The 18938-nt window shown below is 47.4% G+C and overlaps 1 protein-coding gene across 2 annotated transcripts in view; it reads right to left on the minus strand.

The window, feature by feature from the left end:
- The window catches only part of flna (filamin A, alpha (actin binding protein 280)), a 47034-nt gene that overhangs the window by 22208 nt on the left and 5888 nt on the right, over positions 1–18938 (minus strand). For both annotated transcript variants that reach the window (XM_061057419.1, XM_061057418.1), the window contains exons 2-7: positions 16314–16790; positions 4208–4459; positions 2472–2569; positions 1747–1894; positions 689–807; positions 527–604 (exon numbers count right to left, since the gene is read on the minus strand). In XM_061057419.1, coding sequence (XP_060913402.1) covers positions 527–604; positions 689–807; positions 1747–1894; positions 2472–2569; positions 4208–4459; positions 16314–16683 — 1065 coding nt within the window. In that variant the 5' untranslated portion in view covers positions 16684–16790. The remainder of the gene's footprint in view (positions 1–526; positions 605–688; positions 808–1746; positions 1895–2471; positions 2570–4207; positions 4460–16313; positions 16791–18938) is intronic.

Here is an 18938-nt window from a genome sequence, read left to right on the forward strand (position 1 = left end):
GTTTTAATGACCACCACAGCTTTCTCTGTATTCAGCTCTGATGTTTTCAAGGTTCAACACAGTAACCGTCATGAGAGAGAAAGTGTGTAGCTTTGAGGAAGTGAGAGAGGGAGAGTCATTTCATGGAAGAAGAGAAGTGAAACTTTTTCTGTTATTAGACAGAAAACAATAAGAGAGAGAGAAAAGAGCAAAAAAATAGAGAGAGGGAGAAAGAGAAAGGCAGAGCGAGAGAGAGAGAGAGAGAGAGCGAGAGAGAGAGAGACCTCTGCTCATTCGTTTGGATCACAGGCTCCTTAACCAATCAAATCACAGGGGGAAACACTTTTGCTGCGTTCAGGTAGTGTCAGAAACATTGGAAAAAAGAGTTTCAGAGTAGGTGAACGCCTGCTCAACTCGGAATAACAACTCGGAAACCCAGAAAAGAATTAGCAGCCTGAGTCGATGTCAAGTTTAAAGTCTGTCCCGCTGTCAGCCGAGTGCAGTATGACTAAAGAGTACCAGACGGGTCCGACCTGAGCGGGCTCACCTTGTGCATGCCGGTGACTTTGGGGATGTAGTAGACAGAGTAGGTTCGGTTCTTGTCGTTGTTGGCCGTCACTTTAGCCTGGAGGACATTTTGAAAAAGTTAACAAAGTGCTGAAAGTTTGAAAGATCAAATCTGAAGATCTCCTGATGGTGAGCGTCTGACCTCCTCTCGGTGTCCTGCAGGATCCTCCACATAAACCAGAACCTCGCCCAGCCCTGCACTGATGGTCTCCACGGTGAACACGGCCTTCTTCATCACCACGTTACCCACGGGCTCCACGCCTGCACGCCACCGCAGACAGAGAGAGGCGTTATAACACGACCTGGTGTGTGTGTGTGTGTGTGTGTGTGTGTGTGTGTGTGTGTGTGTGTGTGTGTGTGTGTGTGTGTGTGTGTGTGTGTGTGTGTGTGTGTGTGTGTGTGTGTGTGTGTGAGAGAGTGTGTGTGTAAAGAGATTCTGAAATGTTTCATCAGATTTAAATGTTTTAACTTAAACATAAACTGTATGTGACGTGTTCTGAGTCAGCAAAGAGATCAAATGGGGGGGGGGGGGTGGGTCTGCATCGGGATCGAGAGTAGAACCTGCGACCACATTGTCGAGGACTTAGTTAGAAGTTTTTGAATCATCTGTTTCACTTCTCAGCTGAGCCAAAGTGAGCAGCTGCTCAGCTGGCAGCCGCAGACACTCTAACAGAGAGCGTTAGATCACTAACATGAATCTTTGACTGGTTTAATGAGCAGCTCTGTTTGTTTTGGAACAGAGCTCTGTGCAGATCTCAGCTCGCTGTGAAGCTGCATCTCTGCACAATGATGATCCAAATACAGAAGAGAGGAGCAGAGACGCTGCAACTCAACTGATCCTTCAGATTCATTTTCAACGACTACTCCTCTCTTCTGTTTTATCTCAGAGGACAAACCTGGACTCTTTAAAGTGAAATCACTCTGAAGACTCTCCTGTGGATGTTTAGGAGTGACTCAGAGAGGCTGAAATGTTCTCTGCTCTAAACACAATCATAGCCTGAATCCTCTTGGAGCGGCTCTCACTTTCTGACGACTGTAAACATCCAAATCCTTCCTGCTCTAAACTGATGCAGCTGCTGAGCTCAAAACAGCTGCTAACTGTGTGTGTGTGTGTGTGTGTGTGTGTGTGTGTGTGTGTGTGTGTGTGTGTGTGTGTGTGTGTGTGTGTGTGTGTGTGTCTGTGTCTGTGTCTGTGTGTACCTGGCCCGTAGGCGCGGGCCTTCTTGGGGTTGAGTTTGGGCCGTAGAGGCGCTCCAGGCTTCAGTTTGGCTTTGGGGAACTGGGACAGGTAGGTCATGACTGAGTGCTCGTCCACGTTGGGGTCGACGATCTCCTCGGGCGTGATCACCTGAGAAGAGAAGAAGAAGAAGAAGAAGAAGTGTTTATTGAAGATAGTCTGCAGCTGCACGGCCTGCAGGGTCGGATTGGTTTCTATGGAGACGAATCAACTACAGACATGTTGTGATTAAAAGATCAAAACTACAAACCAACAACTTCCTGAGCTCAGAGGGTACCTGAGACCGAGACACACTCATCACACACACTCTCTGTCTGATCATACAGCCCACACACACACACACACACACACACACACACACACACACACACACACACAGTCTGATAGCAGAACCACAGAGACAGCAGGAGACCAACAGACAGTTTGTGATCTAAAGACGGAAGCTGCAGCGACCACAGAGCTCATTGGCACGCAATGCTGTGCCAGCTGCCAACACACTGCCAATCATACACACACACACTCACACGCACACGCACACGCACACGCACACGCACACGCACCAGACCAGAAACCAAAAACACAGAACACACTACATCTCATAAAATTATCTGAATATCTGCTCTATCCAAACACTTTATTTAAAATGTTATTCTATGACTCTTTTAAAGGTTGTTTTCTTTTTTCTTACCTGTGGGATGCCCAGCCAGTCGTCAGCTTGCTGCATGGCCTCGCGGGCGTTGTCGACTGGTTTGGTCTGATCCCACTGGTCCCAGTCAGGACACAGACCTGCAGGAGAGAGAGAGGAGCAGAGCTGGAGGTCACACAGGGAGCAGCAGGAGAATACAGAGAGACCATAGAGACAATATGGCCAACATCTAGAGATGGACCCTTTCATGATGAAACAGAAGAACCTTTAATCAGACATGAAGAGGAACGTGTCTGTGGGACTGTGCAGACTCCACATCGAGCCTTGTAGACGTCCAGAAGATAACCAGAGAATTTCAACCACGTGTGAGTGTGAAGGTGAATCTGCGAGGTCGTACGTCTGACCTTCATTTCTACCATCAGATCAAACTGTGTCAGACGTTTATTTACTCTGTTCAAACCGACTCACAGGCCTGGATGTTTTTATTTCTGATGATGTTGGAAAGCTTTATGGGGGGGGGGGGGGGAGAATCTCCAGTTGGATCTTCATCTGCAGGCTGCTGGTGATCCACAGGTATGCCAAACATCCCGAGCATGTAAACAGAAACCCTCACTCTCCTTCACGTACACCCCCCTCCTCCCTTTCTCTGCTCCTCCCTTTCTCTGTTCCCCCCTCCTCTCTGTCCTCCCCCTCCTCTCTGTCCTCCCCCTCCTCCCTTTTTATAGGAGCATAATGAGAAGGTTCAAGACTCCCCCTCCTCCCTTTCTCTGTCCTCCCCCCTCCTCTCTGTCCTCCCCCTCCTCTCTGCCCCCCCCCTCGCTGTCCTCCCTTTTTACAGGACCATAATGATAAGGTTCAAGGCTCCTCCCCCTCCTCCCTCCTTCTTTTACCTCCCACACAGGTGAGAGTTAAACACTGAAGCGTTCCCCGAGCTGACCTCAGATCTGCAGACGGTTAGAAAGACAGACTCACTTTGAGAGCAGAACTTCCCCCCCCCCCCACCCCGTGCAGAGACTAGAAACCTTTGGGGGAATTCCCCGGGACCAAAGTCTATGAAGTTACGGGGACATTTTTCCAAACTTAAAAAGTCCCTGCTGCGGGGGGGTCAGTGTTTTCACAAGTGAAGAAGGGGCGGGGCTTGTAGCGCTGAGAGTATAGACGGCTAGACCCACATGCAGGTCCAGGAACCGCTCAGAGCTGATCCTGAAGACAGGAAGGGTTCTAGAATCTGTTTGGGCCCTTTAGGAAAAGACTCACTGTGGGACCCCTGAAACCAGCATCCATCAGGTGGGTCAGGGGGACACGGGACACTAAATGATTCAAATACAGGAAACGTGAATATTAATGTTTAAATCTGAGGGAGCTGTTAGTGTGAGGAGAGCCGGACTGAGCTCCACAAACACACAGACCTTTAGACCTGATCCAGCTGCAGCTTCTCTATCTGTTAAGATCCTTTCTACATATTGTCCAGCTGTGAGCTCTGCATGGAGAGCATGCTCAGTGTGCTTTAAAGGTCATGAGAAGTGTCTTCAGACGTGTTTTTTGGGACGGTCCTGAAACTCTCCTCTTAACGCAGATTAAAGAAATAATTTCATATAAAAAGATAGAAGTGTGACGGAGCTCGATCCTCCTCACAGATGTTTTGAGCTCTTTGTTGGTGTTGATTTCAGACCTTTGAGGGAAACACATGCTCATCACACACAAACACATCCTGCTCTTTATCGTCCATCAGACCCCCGGACACACACACCAACACAGCTCGTCTCTACAACACTCACCTGGAGCACAGCTGTCCACCAGCGCTCCCAGAGCCCGGCCCGTCTGCCAGTCCTTGTGGAAGTTGGTGATGGGGAGCTCGGGCAGTTTGTTCTGGATCCATCCGAGCAGCCTCTGCTTCGGCGTCTTCTGTCTGCCCTCGTCCGTCTCCTCGTCCTCGTCCCACATGGGCATGGAGATGGAGTAGTGCAGGATCAGGGTCCATATCAGACCCAGGATCAGCTTCAGGTTCCCATCCACGATGGCCTTAGAGTCTGGAGAGCAGAGGGAGGGAGAAAGAGGAAGGTTTCAGAAAGATAACAACGATGCTTTGGACAATATAAAGAAAGGAGCAGCCCTCTCCCAGAGAACATGAAGAGAGAGAGGACAGACCACTACTCAAACATTGTGATCTAAATCTCTTTATTTAAAGCTCAGTGGAGGCTGCATGTTTCCCTCTGGACTGTCTCTGTACTCTAATGTAAAGCTTCATGTTTAAGGAGGAGGAGGCATACAGAGGAATGTTCACTTCCTCCTTCAGGGTCTTCACAAGAGATTTTAATCTGACTTCAGAATGACAGCACCGTGACTGTTCACATCCATCTCTCTACCGTTCTTTAATCAGGGGAGGGGGAGGGGCAGGGGGGCTCAAACATCTTAAATTGCCTCCATTTTTAACGCTGCCACTCAAATGAAGGGACTTAGTCTGTACTTCTCTCAGATGACAGACCCTTATGAACATATTAAACTACATGAAGCAGTTCAACTATCGGCTGAGGAGTCATCAGGGGGGGGGGGCGGGGGGGAGGTTGCAGGGGGGGCGGGGTGTAACGGACATGTCGTGACGAGCTTTGATGTAATTTCTCAGAAGAATCTTTCTGCAAAAGTTGCATAAATGAGCGACGATTTATAATATCTCTGACATATAAACATTAACACATAACGGCACATCCTGTAACATGTTCCAGCTCCCCGACATCACCCAGGCATTTCAGCAGAAACACGACAGAGTGATGCAACAAGGGAACAAGGGGCTCGCCTGGGCATGAGGAAGACACACACACGCACGCACACACACACGCACTCACACACACACGTTGCACAAGAGGCAGTAGATTAGCAGGATGATTGCAGGTCAAGCCTGCAGGAAAGGGTGGAGCTCTCCCTGCTGACTGATGAGAACAAAGTTAAGGAGGAGAAGTTGTGATTGTCGGGGCTGGAGGTGATGATGGATATCAGGACTGGAGGGGTTTCTGTCTTTGTGCAGGGGGTCTGGAAGGTTTGGGGTCTGTTTATAAAGTGTATGTGTGTGTGTGTGTGTGTGTGTGTGTGTGTGACAGCAGCTGTGAGCAGTTTGTCTGTGATGTCAGACTTTATAGAGAAACATGAAAACAGAAGAGACAGCTCTGCTCACTGTGAGACAGCCTGACCTCTTCTTCTTCTTCTTCTTCTGAACGTTGGTAACAGCAGCTCACAGATCTTTAATCATTCTGTTTCTTCTTCTGTGTTTTTGCCTCAGAGTGGGGGGCTGCGGTTCGGGGGCTCTGGCTGCTGAAAAGGCTGAATATTTTAAGGCTGCAGAGGGAGGGTCTGAGAGAGGTTTGGCCGAGAGTCTGAGGACAGGGTCGAGATGTGGGGGGGCGGGGGTCCTAAACCCAAAGAGGGGAGGGTTAAATTCCATTCAACAGAATGGAGAGAACAGCTAACGGGAAACTAAAAGAGGTGAAATAAGCAGATCTAACACATGCACTGTCTGTGTGTGTGTCTGTCTGTCTGTCTGTGAGCTGCTCCCAGTGGAAAAACACCCGATGATAAACGGTGATAAAGCAGAACAGGGTCAGACCGAGGGCCTGTTTGGATCACCCATCACCATGGTAACCAGATCGTTATAGCAACGGGGTGGAACTCAGTCTGCAGAGGAATGAAGACATGAGAGACAGGAGAGAGAAAAGAGGCCTGCAGACATAAAGAGAAAACATTCATCGTGCGCTCTGATTGGAGGGCGTGAGCGCAGCGTGCATGAGCGCAGCGTGCATGAGCGCAGCGTGCATGAGCGCAGCATGCATGAGCACAGCGTGCATGAGCGCCACGGGTTTGAACCTGCAGCAGGAATGCAGATCAGCTCAGGTGAAGGTGTGTCACATAGCGGCCTGTCACACAACGGCGGGCGAGCACAAACACACGACCACAACACGGCCTGAACAGACCGAGAGGACACCAAGAAGTCTGAGCAGGAGAGGAGGGATCTACCAGAGGAAACGTCTCTGTGTGATCTGAAGTGACTGTCGGAGTTTGAAATACTTCATCTCCTAAAGTCTGCAGATCTTTAGCTGAAAGATTAAATAAACCACTAGGGGACGTAACGATACGTCACAACACAAACACAAATAGAAAACATTCATCGAAAACATATATCGCAAAACACCCATTTCTTAACCAGTGGAGGGCGCTATTTGATTTTGGCTTCTCTTGTCAGTAGCTGAAGCAGAGAGGCGTGCAGAACAAGCGATATCCACAGAGACCGATGAACGACACAAAGACCACACCATGAAGCAACGCGTCAAACAGGTGTAGGAGAGACGGGGGAATAACTCAGTATAGAAACATGGAGCTGCTCCCCAGACGTTTCTCTGACGCTGAAACTTTATTCCTGCTTCAATGAGCAGAGAGTTTGAACCTGCAGTGAAAACTAGTTTGACTTATTATGAAGTTATTTAAAAATTAAATGACTGCAATACGCATTTTAAACAAGGCTAGATAAGCAATATTTTTTAAATGCTGTGCATGTGTGTTTTCACCTATTTAGGGTACTTTTAGCTATTTATGGCCTGATGTGAGAGTTAGTGTGAATGTTTGTTTTCATGTTGAGCCTCAACAAAAGGTAATTTTCTGTCACAATGTGATAGACAATAAAGTTTTTTGAACCTTTGAATCTTGATTTAAATCTTTCTAAAGGTGATTCAAGTGATGTCAACTTATCTCTTTTGACTGTCGATCAACCTGCAGTTGTGTGTGTGTGTGTGTGTGTGTGTGTGCCTCCCTCTCTCACACAAACAGAGCCACTAAACATGAGAGGAATCTGCAAACATTCCCGTCAGACCACAGAGCAGCGAGTCTGTCGGAGCCCATATACGGACACAGACTGCCGCAGACCCCCCCACCCCTCCTGCTGACTCATTAACCCCCCCCCCCCCTTATATGTGTGTGTGTGTTTGTGAAAGTCTTCAGTGTGTGTGCCACCGTTTGGGGAAAGTGCGTGTCAGTGGTTGATGCTCTTTTTGCCCCAAAAACTCCCATGAGTCATCTGTTTGGCTCGTTGCTGCAGCCCCCCCCCCCCGACATCGCTATGACATCATCGCACCCCCTGACCTACAGCCTGACCTGATCACAGCATCTCATGGGGGGAACGAGGGAGGGGGGAGGGGAGAGAGTGCAGAGAAGGACGACAGCAGCAGGAAAAGTTCTGCACAACATTCAGGTCGAGCTGCAACATCTGGAGCTGATTACTGCAAACAGAGGAGAGAGCTACGTGCTGTCGCTTTAAGAATCCACACTTTCTATCACTTATGATGTAATAACAGAACATGTACTATAATATAGTGTCCACTAGAGTCTGTCTCCTGCAGTGAGTCAGTCCCCATAGAGCTCTATGTTAAAATAAACATGTTTACATCCTGGTATAAAAACAGTTTTGGTCTCTGGAGCTCATTTCTCTCTTCAACTGTTCGGTCTGAATGTTTTAACTCACCTGTTTATATTAAATTAAGGCTTAAAGTTGATTAGATTTAGGGGGCGTGGCATGCTTGTAAGTCAGTTTACAAGCATCTTCTTCAGAATTACTTCAAATGCTGTCTTCTCAAAATCATCATCGTTCTCTTCAAAACATCCAGAACATCTGGATCTCATCTGTTATCGATTACAAACGATGGCACAGAGAGAGGGAAGGGCATTTCATACTGAACACGCTGACTTTAGGAGATTTTTCTGATTTTTAGAGGGTCAAAATGTTCTACATCCAACAGTATGACAGGTACACACACACACACACACACACACACACACACACTAAGTCATGCCTGGAAAAAAGGGGAGTCATCAGAGTGATCAAACCCACTCAGACTGAACACTGAGAGGAAATGTCACACATTCCACACTGCTCTTATCACACACACTGTGGACAGACAGAAGGTCTCTCTCTCTCTCTCTCACTCTCACTCTCACTCTCACACACACACACACACACACACACACACACACACACACACACACACACACACACACACACACACACACACACACACACACACACACACACACACACACACACACACACACACACACACACACACACACACACACACACACACACACACACACACACACACACACACACACACACACACACACACACACACACACACACACACACACACACACACACACACACACACACACACACACACACACACACACACACACACACACACACACACACACACACACACACACACACACACACACACACACACACACACACACACACACACACACACACACACACACACACACACACACACACACACACACACACACACACACACACACTTTAATCGAGATGTAAAACATATACAACATTCCTGAAGCTCTCCAAACATTTGCTCTACAGCAGTGACATGATTTCAGCTCATATCCTCAAACATCCTGAAACAAATCTCTGACCTGACGCTCTCTCTCTCTTTCTCTCTCTCTCTCTCTCTCTCTCTCCCTCCCTCCCCCTCCCTCTCTCCCCCACCCCCTCTCTGACTCCATGCAACAAGCCACACTGGAGCTACTACACTTCCTCCTCTTCCTTTCTACTCCTTCCAGTCATCCTCCCTCCCTCCGCTCTCCTTCACTCCCTCCGCTGGAAAAAGTTCCTCCTGGTTTTTTAGCCTTAAAAGGGCAGAAGCAAACTGGATCCTGGCAGCCCTCCCATTCCCCGGGCTCTGGTTACAGACCGAGGGAGGAGGGAGGAGGAGGGAGGAGGACAGGACAGGGGAAGGGAGGCAGAGGGGGGAGGAGGGCCAAGAAAGAAAAGAGAAGAGAAAAGTGCTGTGTGGGACATTTTTAAAGGCCGCACTGACAACAGGCTGGGATGAGTTCACTTCTATGTGAGGAGGGCAGACAGAGGAGGAACGAGGAGAACAATGAGGTTTCAAGAGACATGAGGATGACGAGTAGAGGTCAGAGAGGCCCAGGAGGTGAGAGGAGGACACGGGCACCGCATGAAGTGATGAACGACGAGGTTTAACAAAAAGCACACAGCTTTCAATCCACTGTTTGTTTCCTGGAAACATCAGAACAAATACCATCAGACATGAGAGATGACTGTCGGCCTGGCAGAAATGATTCAGGTCTGGAGAAGCAGATCCTCTCCAGATGGGATCCTGGCTCGATCTGTTTGTAGTACGGTTGTCAAAAACGTTAAATACTACGTGTTTTAAAACCATAAAGTCTCAGTTTGAAAGCATCAAAAAGTGCTGAAACGTCTAAAAAACGACTTCTTAGTCAGAAGACAGGAGTGTAGGGGAGGAATGACTCCATGTGAAGCTGCAGGTAGACTCCTGCACACCGTCTGAAAAGCATCAATATGTTGGTAACATGTCTGTGACCTCAGTTTGAAGGTCAAACCTGTGACAAAAAGACAGAAACTAAAACTATCACCCAGTGCAGCTGTCTCCATGTCAGTGTCTGCACGGCTGCAGATGTGTGTGTGTCAGCCTCACAGTTTGTGTGTCTGCGTGTTCAGTGTGAACATGAGGCTGGGGGGGCGGGCAGCTCTCCAGCTCTGATGTAATGTCATAGTCTGAATTCCTCTGGACTGAAGGGGAATGTGCAGTTCTCTAATCCTCAGGATCCTCCTGACCGAGCACCCTTTCTCCCCCTTTCTCCGGCGCTGACAGGAAGTCATGCTAATGATAATGAGCGTGCAGGAAGTGATCCATTCTGACCACGATGAGAGGCTGAAAACTCTCCGTTATCTCACCCTCCATTACAGCAGTCATCGTGCATACAGTCTCTCTCTCTGTTCTTTTAGCTGTTTTTAAACCAATTAAATGTGATGTACCACATTTCTGATAAAGATTAATGGATCCCAAAGGTTCCATATCGTCTCTATAATGACCTGACGCCTGACGCTGCAGCTGTAATGACTCCGGAGATTCAGGGGAAAAGGAAACACTGTAACATCATCTCTGACCTTCTAAAGCTCATGTGGAAAAGCAGTGAGCAAACTGTAGCTCATTAACACATCCTGCAGAGGTGTAGCAACGTTAGTGTGGAAATTAACCATCTCTGCTGAATATAGGCTTCAGATTTACTCTGTAAGCTCTGACGTTTGGCTTCTTCCTCCTCCTCCTCCTCCTCCTCCTCCAGGCGGACCCTCTACCTGCACTTTAACAGCTCCCATTGGCTTCTTTGTCTATAAACAGATATCTACAGAAAAGAGAAGCTAACAATCCAGCAGAGATCAAACACCTGCCTGACTGTCACAGAAGAGCCAATAGTTTCCCTGACGACCTGAAACGCTGACTTAGTAACAGAGGAGAGACGGGATCAGCTGTAGATGAGTCATCGGACTGTGGGAGGAAGACGGAGTACCCGGAGAGAACGGGGAGAACATGCAGACTCCTCACAGAGAGGCTCCTGAAGGACGGGGATTCAGACCAATGAGAGAGGCATCAGCGCTAACCTCTGCACCACCGTGCAGCCTTCAATGTGATGATGTAAAAAACATCAACATTTCTGATTCCTCCATGTTTGGCCTGCTTAGGGGGAGCCAGTACCTAGTGGTTAGTGCATGCACCCAATGTACAGAAGCTATCTGTCTCTCTCTCTGATAATAAATAAACCTTTGAACAATGTTTGGACTCTGTTTGAGTTGAATCCATTATTGTAGCTGAAAGCAGACGGAGTCAACGAGAAGTACATCTGTCCTCATGAGACGAGTCACTTGTTGCTCTCTTAATGAATCAGACTCATCGAGCCTCACACCGGGCACGCTGAAACTGCGTCACACTGCAGTACATTAAGTTCTTCCTAGACTGAGCATTGCTCAATAATGAGTCTCTCTCTCTCCGGGTGTCACAGCACACCTGACTCAATGATTTATTATCTCTGAAGCTGAGAGACACTAAAGACTTCATTTAGTTATTTCTCTTAAAAGAGAGTGAAGTCAGTCACAGCTCTGACCTCTCTGTGCAGCAGAACAGAGGACAGAGTCTCTGCAGACACCACCACACATGTACGGAGGCCCAGAAGGGACGATGGAGCAGCTTCACTTTAGGAGAAGTCTGGATTTTATTTTGAAGGAACCAGCCAGCTTCACTTTAGGAGAAGTCTGGATTTTATTTTGAAGGAACCAGCCAGCTTCACTTTAGGAGAAGTCTGGATTTTATTTTGAAGGAACCAGCCAGCTTCACTTTAGGAGAAGTCTGGATTTTATTTTGAAGGAGGAAGCTGCTGACTCCATCTTTAAAGTCTTTGAGTGAGTTTAATTGGAGGAGGAGATCAACACATTCTAAACTTTCTAACCAGTCTCCTTAAAAAGAAGTGAGGTGGATGCAGGAGGAGGAGCAGGAGGATACCTTCTGCAGGTTTATCTCCTCCTGTCATCAGTTACACTCAACACATTTCTTTATTATGTAAGACAGAGAGAGGAGGAGACGGGCGGTTGTTGCCACACAGGCGTCTGTGTCAACCTGCAGGTCTGTGCTCCCAGGCAGTCAGACATCAGCAGGTACACACAAAACCAGGGATTTAAACCTTGATGTGATCCTGGTACAAATCCAACCATAGATACAGGTTTGATACATGGTAAGATAAAGAGAAGATTTAGGCACAAAATAACTGGATATTCTTAGTTTGACCAACTCCTGCACACTGCCACGAGTCTTTCTCTCGCTGCAGCCTTTAGAAATAAGACTGAAGATCTGAAGTTTATTAAACCTTCTGGACGTATACCTCAGCTGCTCTGTGTGTTTTACATCCTGCATTAAAACAGGAGGATGTTGGCAAGAGTTCACCATCGTTCTGTTCCCACAAACTCCTCACAGGCTCTGTCAGGTTCACATGAAGACATTAAGTGGTTTTTAAATCCAGACTGAAGATGCTGCTGACGACAGAGAGATCATTATTCCATTACAAGAACAAACCACTGAACTGTGTGTGTGTGTGTGTGTGTTTGTGTGTGTGGAGGACGCCAGGTGAAATGATTGAGCCTGTTCAGACTTGGGTGAGATGAGCACAGTGGAAAACACTCATCAGCTGATTCTGTCCTCACAGATCTTAAAACATGCATGTTAGATTAAATGTGCAGAGGAAAGTATTTACAGAGTGTGAGAGACATCCGGGTCAGGTGATCGGCCACCACGGCAGAGAGAGAGCGAGGGGTGACCTGTCAGGTTCATACATCGTGCAGTTGTTGGCGTAATCCCCGACGTGGTTTCCTGCTGCACTGAACAAGATGTTTATGAGAACTTGGCGAGACTTGTCCAGAACCTGAGGTCAGATTCTGCTGACGAATCAGAGTAAAGCATGGAGCAATTCTATAGGACACGCCCACCACGAAGCTCTCTCAAATTTCCCTGCGACTGCAAACAGAGCTGGCCAATCAGAGGAGAGTGGGCACGTGGGGAGGCGAGTCTTAAAGAGACAGCAGCTGAAATGAAACGTTTCAGGCTGAGATGAGGGACTCTACTGACTCCAGAATCAGAAACATGAGGAGGTTTATAAACCACTCAATAGATGTACCAGACTGACATCATTAAAGGAGAGAGGGAGAATAATAGAACTCCTTTAAAAGATGTCTTTATATGTATGTATATGCAAATGAACAACTCGTCTGTGTGTCATTTTGAAGCTTCATATCAGAACGTATCTGAGGTGTCACAAAAACAATCTGTGTGTTCATGGAGCTCTGTGGGGTCAGCGAGTCCCACACACACAACGCTCATAAAACCACATTTCTGTTTTTTAATTGGACAAATAAAAAGGAAACAAATCAGTGGATCAGCGAGCTGTAGAGGTTAACCAACAGGACCTTTCCAGTCTGGCTGTTTGTCCCTGTTTCAGGTCTTAATGCCGAGCTGAGCCATAAAAACATCACATCCAACTCTCCACTAACAGCTCGTTATTATCATTTCTGTTTTACACCTTTAAATATGAATAACTTTAGAACACTTTAACCCCCCCTCCACTCCAAACAAACTTCATGTTGGACACTGATCTGTTTTTCAGATCTTGAGGTGTAACACACGCTGTGCAGCTTTTACTGGAGCGTTGTGGGGGACTATTTGTTGGCCGCGTGCACAAACTTCCAGGAAGTCATTGTGGTTGGCTCATGGCTGCCAGCGAAACCACAACTTGTTATTCCTAATTGTCTTTCTGTGTGGACTAAACAAAGCAGATACAACGTGATGATTGGAGAGAGGTGCTGGAGGACGAGTTTGACACTGTGTTCCTCCTGATTCAGGACGCTATGCTAAGCTAAGCTAAGGTTAGCATAGCATAATCATTTAGTAGACATCTCAGCTTTAAGTTATTCATGAAGCTCAAACTTGAAATGTGTTTTAAACCATTTGTTTCAGAGATACTTTCTTGTGAATGGATGACTGCGTCTCTGGCAGCTTCCTGGGTGGAGTAAATAAGTAACCGTGATCGTTTGTGCAATGATGAAAGATAAGAGGCCAGAGAAAGGTCAGAGGTTCAACGTTTAAACAACTCGAGAAGTTAAAAACATTTTCTTAAAGGACAGAAAATATTGTGAAAGCAGTGTTTTAAAAGGAGGAGGAGGTGAGGAGGAAGAGGAGGAGGAGAGGAGGAAAGGAGAGGAGGAGGAGGAGGAGAGGAGGAGGAAAGGAGAGAAGGAAGAGGAGGAGGAGGAGAGGAGAGGAGAGGAGAGGAGAGGAGGAGAGGAGGAAGAGGAGGAGGAGGAGGAAAGGAGAGAAGGAAGAGGAGGAGAGGAGGAAGAGGAGGAGGAGGCGGAGGAGGTGAGGAGAGAGGAGGAGGAAGGAGGAGGTGAGGAGAGAGGAGGTGAGAGGAGGTGTGGAGTTGAGGAGAGAGGAGGAGGAAGAGGAGGTGAGGAGAGAGGAGGAAGCGGAGGAGGAGGAGCTGAGGTTGTAGTTTGGTAACTTGTGGTGAGGGTTTCTGTTGGGTGTGTCCGCTCTCTGCACAGAAAGGAGGAAGTAAGAGGAGAGCACTCGCATCTGATGATTACACGAGTCAAGAGGAGCATTTAGGGTGAGAGTGAGTCAGACAGACAGACAGACAGACAGACAGACAGACAGACAGAGCTGGTATCAAAGTCTGGAAGATGCTGAGAAAAAGATTCTTTTTTTAGGAGGGAGTGAGAGCTCTGTCTCTGGAACATCTTACAGGAGATTGTTTCATAAACGATTAAAGTCGATATAAATGAGGACAATCTGAAATGTTGGATTGATGTTTGAAGAAGGTTTTGGAAACTGTTCAGAGAGCAGCATCAGCTCACCTGTCGTCTGCAGCAGGAAGCAGTGTGTGGAGACCATGAATTGATCCACACACACACACACACACACACACACACACACACACACACACACACACACACTACACACTACACACTACACACTACACACTACACACACACACACCCACCCCCCCACACCCATCTCTGAATCACACAGACTCAAACCACTTCCTGTCCACCATTAGACCTCAGACTCTGCTGATAACGGTCTTTGTCTCAGAGGGACGAGAGTCTCCCTTTAAGATACGATATCAGAATTTTAAACGTCGATATGATTCAAACGATATCTGCACCTGTTTGATTCAGCAGCAGACAAAGTGTGCACACCTGCACTCTGTCTACACGTTGGCACTGTTTTCATAACAGGTGTTTTCAAACTATGAATTCTCTGTTATTTCAATAATCAATCGATGTTACGACACAATTCCATCACGATTATTTAGCAATTTCTGATTTTTCAGTTTTCATATTTGTTTTTAAAGTTGGGTAATCCACCCACATCCTCAACCCGCTGCCGCACGTGGTCATGTCTGTGGCTCTGCAGCGCATCATTAAAAAACAAGAAATTAAAGAAACTGAGGGGACGACTTCTATTCTTTGTCAAAGTGTCAGAATGGGTATCGATAATGTTAGATCTAAACTTCAATCTGATCAAAGTTTAAAATTCTGCTGTCGTATCGACACTCATGAACACAGCGCTCTCTCTTTAGCTCTGAGCAGCTTTGAGTTTAGGACTACAAATCTGTGAATCATTTTAAAACACATCGTCTGAAGAAGCTCTGAACATTGTGACAACCTAACTGTGATGAAGGTGAGGCCGCTCATGGTTTGGTCCTTATTGTGTGATCTGGACTCTGGAGAGTAAAGTTAAACTGTTAGAGCAAAGAGCTTCACTGAGTCACTCAGTGTGTGAAGTGTGTGTGAGAACACACAGCTGAGCCCAGACTCTGACTCTGATCAGAACTTCTACTGACTCGTGTTGTGAGTCTGCAGGCAGAGCCCATTAAACCCAGTTTTATGTCACTGAGTTTGAGCCAATGCTGCTGAGCCCCCACCCCACCCCACCCCTCTGCACGACATGAGCACAGACAATAGCCCTGTGTCTCCCTCTGTGTGTATGTGTCTGTGCGTGTGTGTGTGTGTGTGTGTGCAGGATCAGCCCTCCTGTCCCACTAGGCCTGAATCACATCCCGGCCCACAGAGTTTGGCTCGGCCCGGCACGGCCAGGCCCTGCTCAGGCATGAGGGGAGCACAGAGAGCCGGGGGCCTCTCTGCAGTCAGACCCCCTCCTCCCAAAACAACACGCCTCTAAAGTGGAGACAAAAGCCGTGCAGCAGGAGAGCAGGAGACGCCTTCTCCCTGAAAACACTCTGCTGAGCTCTGATCCACATTTCAGCTCTCTCCTCCTCTGCAGACTCATGCACTCTGTAACTTTCTGACACTGTGCTTCTTCCTCCACAAAGAAAAGTACACACACTTTGCACACCCCGAGCAGAGAGCAGGCAGCAGAGCTCACCTGGATGACGCTGAAGAAGTTTGCACTCATTCATTAAACTTTCTACTCTGCACTCTGTGTTTGGACTCACCTATGGACACCAGCTTGATGTTCTCCTTGTCCAGGAACTCCAGCGCCACCGACACGTTCTCCAGCTGCATCTGGCGGAAGGTGGGCCTCTGGTTGTACTTTCTCAACATCTTCTTCTGGGACAGGACCTCCAGGAGCCCGATGAGCCGCAGCCCGTCGCCCAGGTCCGTCTGCAGGTTGCCGATCCTCTTGTTGACGCATTTCAGATGCTCGTTACACCAGCGAGTGAACGTGTTCTGCTGGATCTTCTTCCACGGCGCGTCCTCGGCCAGGTCCTTCTCCGTGGCGGGCATTTCTGCGTCCTTGTCCGCTGAGAGAGCGTTTGGAGCGGGCGCGGCGCTCTGGTGGAGCCGGGGGTGTGATCCGCTCATTTTTATGGGCTCGGCTGTCTCTCGGTTCGCTGGCTGCTTTTCTGGGTGGAGTCTGCTCCGCGCTGTGGGCCGCTCCCTCTTTCTCTATCTGAGGCTGTGTTCGCCGTCTGTGTGAGGGAGGCAGAGGAGAGCAAAGAATGAGAGAACATGCGAGAGAGAGACTTATAGCCTGGAGACACAGATTGTGCAGAGAGGAGGAGGTCGGAGCAGAAAAAGGGAGTCACTCCGGATCAAACTGATGATATGTGTTCATGTGAGACGAAGAACACAATGAGTCACACTGACTCAGTAAAGATGGCAGACATTAAATACACACTGACTGAAGCTGTGGGGGGGGACTTTAATCCTCCTCACATTTTATAAACAGATGATCAAACTTAACATCCATTTAAATAAAATGCATGTTGGATAACTTTTAGATTCTCCTCAGCAGTTAAACCGTGTTTCACATCGCAGTTAGCTGCAAAGAAAAGTTTTTATCTGTGTTACTTTCTTTAAATGTGCATGGTCTCAGGGTCTCAGGGGGCATGAGGTCTGATCTGTCCTGTGGGATGTGACCTGTCATGAAGTCACTCTGTTGTGTTTGTTTGTGTGTGATGTCTCTGTGTTTGTGATCTTTGAAGGACAGATTGTTTTATTTCCACATGAATCCAAACCTGGAAGAGAAGTTTAAAGAACAGAGAAATCACTGATGTCAGGTCTTCCTCTGCATGTCAGACATATTGAGATTGTTTTAGAAGGATGATTGATATTGGTTGAAAACATTAACATCAGGGATGATCTAAGTTTATTTCTACTTTTTAAAAGTGAGAAAAAGTGACTGATGCTGAGAAATATTCCACACGTCATGAGATTGTTACAGCTGCTTTCAGTGTCTGCAGAGATGTTTCTTCAGGTTTGAGGAGTGATGTCACAGCTGGCCTGATGTTCAGTTCATCTCTATGCAAACAGCACTGCCACATTCTCCTGATGTGTTTCATATCTAAAGCTGTGGTGAAGATGGCAGCAGTGAGTAGACTGAACTGTGTGCCTCTCTGCTGGTGATGCATTCAGGGGAAATCCAAATTATTGAAATGGTTCCCCGCATTGAGGTTGGTATGGTTGCCATGGTTACACACAAGCAACAACAGAAGCTGAACTGTCATAAACAGAAAGATGTGTGTGTGACAGATCGAGGTCTTATGCATCATGGGGTTTGAAATGTGAGATGTTTAAACTGGACGGTGGATTGAAGAGTTGAGTTGCATCATGGGAAGTGTTGGATTTTAAAGCTTTACCCGGTAACAGTTCTGCTGCTTCAGTCCTCATCATATTCAGATCTTGTATTCATACGTTATGAGAGTACAGAATAATCTGCTGCACATGTTACATGTTGTGTCATGTATGATCACGTTCGTAACGGATTCTTCTTCTACATGATAAATCTGCATGTGTGTGTTTGTGTGTTTTCTTCTCTCTGTGAGAAACAGACCAGAGGAGACGTGACTCTGCAGCTTTTTGACTAAATAAGGAGCTCAGTGCCAGGAGCCACAGTGTGTGTGTGTGTGTGTGTGTGTGTGTGTGTGTCTGGTCAGGGGAGAATCTGAGGAATGCCCCTCACCCCCATAAAAACCCTGGAGCCTCTGGCCTTAATAACCCCCCAATAAAAGAGCCCCATTAATGTACACACACACACACACACACACACACACACACACACACACACACACACACACACACACACACACACACACACACACACACACACACACACACACACACACACACACACACACACACACACACACACACACACACACACACACACACACACACACACACACACACACACACACACACACACACACACACACACACACACACACTCTGGCAGCAGCTTGCTCAAACATTCATTGTGTTTAAAACAATAAAAGGATAGATTGAGACGCTCCCTGTAGGTGTGTAATTTAGTTTTCATGACATATAAAGTTAAAGTATAAAGTAAAGACTTCTGTTAGAGTCAGAGAGAGAGAGAGAAAGAGAGAGAGGGGGAGAGAGAGAGAGAGAGAGAGAAGAGAGAGAGAGAGAGAGGGGGAGCAGGAACAATAAGTGTTTCCTGGAAGTGAACAAATAGATGAGTGACGTGTTCTCTTCTCCTTTCTGAAGAATATGTGTCCAGTGAACCGGGGAAGCAGTCGGGGTGGGACCTTTGGGTGGGACACAGGAAGCTGAGGACACGTTCAGATGAGTCAGAAATAAAGCTCTGTGCTCCTCTG

Source organism: Labrus mixtus, chromosome 15, assembly GCF_963584025.1.
Source record: "Labrus mixtus chromosome 15, fLabMix1.1, whole genome shotgun sequence".
Lineage (NCBI taxonomy): Eukaryota > Metazoa > Chordata > Actinopteri > Labriformes > Labridae > Labrus > Labrus mixtus.